At 33.8% G+C, this 7,937-nt stretch overlaps 1 protein-coding gene across 1 annotated transcript; it reads right to left on the bottom strand.

Moving 5' to 3' along the window:
* Positions 1-5,228: 5,228 nt before the first annotated feature.
* Positions 5,229-7,667, bottom strand: LOC124542758. The gene is made up of 2 exons (XM_047120656.1): positions 7,119-7,667; positions 5,229-7,014 (listed from the first exon to the last, which is right to left on the bottom strand). The coding sequence occupies exons 1-2, from the start codon at positions 7,318-7,320 to the stop codon at positions 5,411-5,413; spliced, it is 1,806 nt and encodes a 601-aa protein (XP_046976612.1). The 5' UTR covers positions 7,321-7,667; the 3' UTR covers positions 5,229-5,410.
* Positions 7,668-7,937: the final 270 nt, after the last annotated feature.

Genomic DNA, 7,937 nt, shown 5'->3' with positions numbered 1-7,937 from the left:
TTTTTTTTTGTATAATGTATTTTTTTATGTTTATTTTATAGTTTTAATTAGTTTTTATTTTCATTTTTGTAACTTGTTTCTTCTTTAATAAGCACAGTAGTATTTTTTGTCTGATTCTTTTCTTGATTTTTTTCTTTTTTTACATGATGAGTTAGCCTGTAAGAGTGATGTACATGGTAATATTTTTTAAGACAGGATGTATCTTGTAGAATTAGACACTTTGTATACCACGTTGGCTTCTCAAATAAATAAATAAACATGACACATTATCTTGGGACATAACAATTTTTATGGGTTGTCGGCGTGAAAATTCAAGACAATCCTTATCCGTCGTAAAATGAACACCTGAGCAATGTAAGCAAGTGGCGTTATCCTTACTTACATTACAAGACTCACCTGTGTGGGATTTGGAGCACTTAAAACATCTAGGTTGTGATCGACACTTTGTTTTTATATGACTACAACGGCAGCAATTCAGATATTGGATAGTGGGAAGTTTACACTTTACTGGGAAGCATTTGCTCCCTAAATGTGATAACGACATATTGGGTTGGGACCCATGTATGACACCATCAGTAAAAGTTTTCCTGTTAAGGCGTCTGATTTTGAGTTCGAGTGACGTTGCTAATTCATCCATTGTCCAGTCCACGGGAATACCCTTAATCAAACCCATTCTAGTAATATTGAATGTCGGTACAGTAGCTTTGTATTGAAACATTTCAAAAACAGGGTTTGCTAGAAAGGAGTTTGCTGCGTTGCTTGTTGAAAACTCAACAGATATTTTATTACGCCCCACATATTTAAGTCCATCATTAATAATGCCATCCAATCCAATAAATTTTGTAAGTATGTAAAATTTGCCCAAATTTGATAGCCCGTATAGGAGTTCCTGAGGCAGGATGAGAGACTTCCCGAGACACATTTTATTTTTTATTTATATATTATTAAGATACACCATCGACTTGTCATAATAACTAACACAATATTATAATGCACTAAATATACAATCCGGTATGATTTGCTTTTACAAGTGTATACAATGAATATGAATATTAATCTATTAAAATGTCGACTAAACAGTATAAAACTAAAACAAAATAAAATAAAAGCTAGGTGTAAATAAAGTTTAAAATTATTTAATTTTTAATTACACTCTCTACTCCACTGTTAAGGGATCAGGTTCTGTCTGCATGTTACCGTTTTAACAAATCCCATAAAGATGACAAATTGAATGCGTCGAATTTAGGCCTGACACGTGACAAGTCCAATATATACGTTAATGAACATCTCTCGCCCAAGTGTAAAGCGCTGCATGCAGCCACAAGACTTAGGCAAAAGAACTGAAGTACCGATATGTCTGGATTAAATACGGACGAATATATGTGCGTAAAAATGATAGAGCAGATAGTTATTGTATTAAAAATATGGACTCATTAAATAAGCTTTCTTAATTCATTATTTTTTGTCATATGTCATACGGAATACTAAATATTTTGCTTTTTAATATTTTAATCAATATGTTGATATTTTATCAAAATGTAAATAGAATTAGATCTAAATTCAATGAATTTTATTTGAATGTACTTAACAGTGACTACGATATAATATGCTTGACTGAAACTAATTTAAATAACAGGGTATTTGATAATGAACTTTGTGATAGTCGATATAATATATTTAGGGGAGATAGAATTGACTCAAATATAGCCAAATGCAGTGGGGGAGGTGTTCTCGTAGCCGTGAAAAAAAATATAAATATTATCCGGCAATCGTCGTGGGAAACTGAAGTGGAGGATATCTGGTTGAATATTATTTATCCGAATTACAAAAGTGTTTTGAATTTATGTGTTTGTTATCTCCCACCAGATCTGCATCTGGACTCAATCCAACTTTTTTACGAAAATTGCCAAAATGTTATTCTAAACAGTAAAAATGATACCTTGTTAATTGGAGATTTTAATACTCCTTCTATAAGCTGGCTTAGCTCACCAGACACTACTTTTTTAGCCCCAACCTAACCTCATGACCGGAAGGTATGTCTCCTTGTTGAAACCTTATCTTTGTGTAACTTGCATCAATTTAACAACACGCCCAACAAAAACAACCGGTACTTAGATCTTGTACTTTCAACATGCAAAAAGTTACTAGTCACAGAGTCGGAACCGCTTAGTAAATTAGACTCTCATCCATCTCTGGTTATTGATTTCAACGTAAAAAGTTACAATTTTAAACATCTTAACACGTTCACTGCCACCTAAATTTTTCCTATGCTTATAGCGATGCCGGCATACATAATGCCGCGAACACGCTAGGCGTGTCCCCGGCATCGCAAGATAAATTGTATGGACAAGCGTAGCGTGTCCACTGGCACAGGAACAAAAAAATGATTATTTTTTTGTTAAAACGGTCTTTGTTAGTTAATATTTCTTGTGTTATGCAATAATTAAGGTGTTTAGAATAATGTTGTCAGTGTTTTATCCTGGAATTATGACAAAAAACCGCTTTTATGGGAAGTAAACATCATAATGTAATCAGTGGTTGTAAAACTTTTCAATAAATTCCCACATATCATATTTATATTGGTGTCGAATTTGATATATACTTTTTATCGCGTTATGATTTAGTTCGTATTTCAATAAAAAAATTGTTCATGATATATATACTGTTACCTGTTATCTAATGTTGTATCCCTGCAAAGGACGCGGGTCAGTTTGAAAGTAGCAAGGTATAATCAAATAAATTAAAATAGAACTTTCAATATAAATTAAAACAGAGTTTAAATTTCGCTTCATAAAGTGTCCATAAAAATCCACCTTCTTTTTTGTTTTCTCAAATACATACTTATTAATTTCTAAAATCAATTTTTATCTCGCTTGTTTCGTTCACTTTCTTATTAGTTGCTAGAAATGTTCAAAGGTCATAGGATATCGATTCGGTGCACATGTCTTGATATAATAATAAAGAAAAATTAAATAAGTAATAATTAATAAACAAATAATTAAAAAATAATTAAGCTTCTTGTAAGCTAAACTCTTTTTATTGTTTCATTACTTCAATTCTTGTAACACGGATTTGAAGTTGACATGAGTTTACATTTTTAAGGTAAATCAGCCTTAAACACTAAGTTTAATTTTATATATTTGGTGTATGTATGTGGTAGTTAATGATTAATCGAACTAACATATAGGTACTTGTAATACATAATCAGTATCAGTATCAACATAACACAAAGTAAGACAATTTAGTATAGACTTTGTCATTAAATAGGAATGGCAGAATTACGGCTTATATAGTTTTACTACAAAATTGTATAAATTTTTATAATAATAGATATTTGTACAAAAAAAAAATGTAACAAAGTTCCGCAAATTTGAGAAAACAATAACAAAATTAGTTCAATTGTCAACAAATTGGTAATAAGCCATAAATAAAATGTGGTTTGTTGAAAAAACAGTTTGACAATCTATGATTATCCTTAATAAGTGAACAAGCCTAGCGTGTCGCCGGCATTACAAAAGACATTTTTTTCGAAAATAAAAAAAAAATATTATTTTTAACGGGCCACTTAAAAACTCAGTAGCTTATCGCTTGAAGATTGCACACAATTATTTTGAATGAATAATTTAGCCTAGTTTTTAAGATATCACTGAAATTCTTAGAACAAGCCTAGCGTGTTCGCGGCGTGGCTATAGAAATTCGCATGAACACGCTAGGCTTGTCGCTGGCACTGAACGTGTTAAGCTAAATAAACACCGAAAGTTTAATTTCTTCAAACGTAGATAAGATGAGCTGAAGGCCGAGTTAAAAAGTGTGAATTGGGTAGGAATCTTGTCATCTGATGACGTTGATGCATGCGTTAAGGAGTTCAATAATATCCTTGAAAAACTTATCATCAAATTTACCCCTTACTCTAAAAATAGAGATTCATATCACCCACCTTGGTTTTCTGCTTCTTTAAAACGAAATATGAAAAGTAAGATTAAATACCATCGTCTTCATCGTATTTATGGCAATCCAAGAGACTACGACACCTTCTCTTTGCTTCGTGCTAGATGTAAGGCACTTATGGATCAAGACTATAATACATTTGTCAATTCAGTAGAATCATCACTTGCGAATGGATTAAAACATTTTTGGAAATTTGTTAACAACAAAAAGGCAAACAAGTCTATTCCACAAACAATGAAATACGGCGATCTTATCTCTCAAGATCATAAGGGCGTTTGTGAATTATTTTCCGCCTATTTTGCCTCAATTTATCAACTGCACTCAGATAGTTTACATGCTAATGCTAATAAATCGTTTTCCAGATCCTACGAAAAATATAATAGCGTTCTCAGTACTATTAAAATAAATAAAAAAGAAATTGCTCGCAAAATCGATAAGCTTGACGCCAACAAAGGCGCAGGGCCTGATGGTTTGCCGCCGATTTTTATCAAAATGTGTGGTAAAGAGCTTTGTTTACCTCTTTCAATATTTTTTGAGAAATCTCTTTACTTAGGTATTTTCCCATCTGCTTGGAAAACTGCACATATCATACCGATACATAAGTCAGGTGATAAATCTCGTTGCGAAAACTATAGGCCGATTAGTATATTGTCTTGCTTAGCAAAGATATTTGAATCCATTGTTTATGATGCGCTATATCACCACGTTGAACCTTTTATCTCTCCCCGACAACATGGATTCATAAAACATAGATCCACATGTTCTAATCTTCTGGAGTATAAAAATTACCTGTGCAGTGCTATTGGCAAGCGATCGCAAGTCGACTCTATTTATACTGACTTCTCAAAGGCTTTCGATAGAGTTGATCATATAATACTGTGCATGAAGTTAAGGCAATATGGTATTCATGGTGACCTACTACGTTGGATGGAATCGTACCTCAATAATAGAAGTCAGTTAGTCGCAATTAAGGGAGAAGTTTCTCTTCCAGTTAAAGTTACTTCCCGTGTCCCACATGGATCCCATTTAGGTCCTTTGCTCTTCATTATATTTATTAATGATCTCGTGGAGAGATTGACATGCCCTTGTTTATTATATGCTGACGATCTTAAGATATATTCTGTTGTCAATAATGTCGAAGATGCTTTAAAACTTCAATTAGATTTGGATAGTGTGGATAAATGGTGCAAGGAAAACAATATGTTGCTGAATGTAAATAAGTGCAACGTCATTACGTTTAGCCATAGGAGGCAACGAATCAATTTTGAATATAGTCTTAACACTAGCAAGACCGAAATTTTGAACTACCTATAAAGACCAAGTGGGGTCAAATGACTCATTCATGGGTTGTAATGTTTTATTCGTGTATTATGGTTTTAAGTTTTATTGATTAACATCTAATACTAAATAAAAGAACCTAAAAGTAATTAAACATCTAACACGTGATAAAAAAATTAAAAAATTAGGCACATTTTTGACATTTTAGCTCCTTGTTTACATTACAAGAGCCACACAAAGGCTTTTTACAACTAATACAAGATTTATTAGTTTTGTTCCTGCATTTTTGCACGTAACACCGTTTTCTTTTTCCACTACGTTCTCCTTCAGGCTCTGGGGCTATGCTATTATCGGGCTGTGAAGAAGATGGTGTCATCAGGGAGCTGGTATCTTGGCCGACTAACTCCCTTGCCAAGTCAAGAATGAACTTTTTTCTACTGATTTTTTTCTCGGATAGTTTTTTGTACAAAATCCAAGAATTAATTGCTGCCAAATCCAAAATATTATAAAACACTTGCACGGGCCAGCGACGAGAAGGTGCTTTGACGCTATATTTCTTGGCCATTTGATCAATAACGTCTACTCCAAATTTCGTAGCATTGTAAAACTTCACCGTATTCGGTTTCTTTTTTGCTTCTTCTGGATCAACAAATACATTAGAGTGAAGTGAACTTAGAATCATAACTAATTTTGAAGGTTTGCCTTGATAAACTGTAAGTGTGCAGGTTTCAGAGTTGTAAATATGTGTTTCATATAAACTAAGGGATGCATTTTTTATAGTAGCTGGAATATCTCTTCGTGTTTTGTTTACCGTACCAACTATTGATGTAAGTTTTTCAATTAGCTTTTTAGCTAAACTTACACTGGTGAAAAAATTATTAGTTGTTATATTTCGACCAGTATTCAAGTATGGGTCCATGAGTCGCAATACAACGTGCTCGCCTAAACTTTGATTTTGTGGACGGCTTTCATCTCTTCCTAAATATGGGAAACCATTACACAAGTACTTTGAATCAACATCAACGCAAAGCCAAAACTTTATTCCAAACTTGTCTGGTTTTTTACCCATAAACTGCAAAAATCTACACCGAACTTTTGTGGAAAAAAGCTGTTCGTCAGCAGAAAGGTTTTCACCAGGCTTGTAACATGAAATACTGTTATGGATGAACTTATTCCATACTTCCGAAATCATTGCAAATTTATCTGTTTGCAAACGTTCAGCCCTTTCTGTTCGCACATCAAAACGCAGGAAACGCATTATTTCTTTGAAACGATTCCGAGCCATGTTTTGTGAACAAAACTGAATACCCCAATTCTTGTCCCAAAGGTCATTCACAGCAATATTTTTAGCTTCACAGGCTCCTCGAGCATAGATAATTGCAATAAAAGTATCTAATTCATTCAATGGGAGTGTCCAAGTATTATCTTCAAGTTGGCGGCGAGCTTCGGTTTCAGTGCATTTCTGAATATGCCGCAGCATGGAGTCATCAATGATAAGTTTCCATGCAGATAAAATACTTCCTTTGTAACACCTTTTTGCAAAAGCAGTTGGTCCAGCTTCCTCTGTTAGAATATTCTGTCGTGGACGACGACCAGGTTGATTCAAAACTGATAAGTTTCCAGGAGTCCAACTTACACCGCTAGAAGATACCTCGACAATAGTGTTGTGGTGAATAATTTCAGTTTGCACTCTGGAACCTCGGCCACGATGCCCTCGACCCCGACCTCGACCTCGACCTCTTCCTCTTCTTAGGTTTGCGCTACGTAAAGTCGAGAGAGGTACTGAATCTGAAACATTGGAGTAAACGCTAATATAATAAAAGGTTTCCTTTTCTCTCAATATGAAAAATCTTATTTTATTTACATCATTATATAAAATAATATACACCTACCATCAGAATCTCTATGAGTGTGATCATCATCCCTAGAAGAATCACTATTTTGTGTAATATTGTAATCACTTTCTTCACTTTCTGAGTCTAAATGCAAAATGTGCCTCTCTTCTTCAGTCGGTTCACAATCTGATTGGTCGTCCGGTAAATTTTGTAACACTTCCAATATTTTAGAAGGGCGAAGGGAACGATAATGAGGCATTATATTATTATGGCGAGCCGTGATACGTCTTTGCTTCGACAAGAACAAAACAAGAAAGAAACGAAATCTTTTATTTCAACTACCCACAACACCGAGTATATTCAACGAAATGTAAATATTTACAATGCACGCACGTAGTGTCAAATGACCACTGCGGTCTTTCTAGGTAGGTGATAATTTTTAATCAGTATTTATCTTGCTATCGGTAAACACATATCAGAATAATGTAAACAATGACGAAATATTAAAAGTCATAAAACGACAATGACTTCAGTGCTATGGTTTTGATAATATGATTGATCAAAAACTTCATTGGGGTCATTTGACCACTCTGGTCTTTCTAGTGTTAACAGTATTAGTCTGGAAAGGAAGATAACAATTAGAGATTTAGGCATAATTTTCGATGAAAAATTGCGTTTTTGCGATCATTATGTATACTTAATTGTGAGGAGTACTCAAATTCTCGGTTTCATTTATAGAGTCGCAAAAAACTTCAAAAACCATTGCAGCCTTTTTCATCTGTATAGATCTTTAATTTGTAGCATCTTAGAGTACAACTCGACAATATGGTCGCCTTTCTATTCTATCCACAGTGACAATATCGAACGCGTTCAAAA

The sequence above is a fragment of the Vanessa cardui genome, chromosome W (genome assembly GCF_905220365.1).
Source record: "Vanessa cardui chromosome W, ilVanCard2.1, whole genome shotgun sequence".
Classification (NCBI taxonomy): Eukaryota; Metazoa; Arthropoda; class Insecta; order Lepidoptera; family Nymphalidae; genus Vanessa; species Vanessa cardui.
This window is presented reverse-complemented; position numbering and strand designations above follow the sequence as displayed.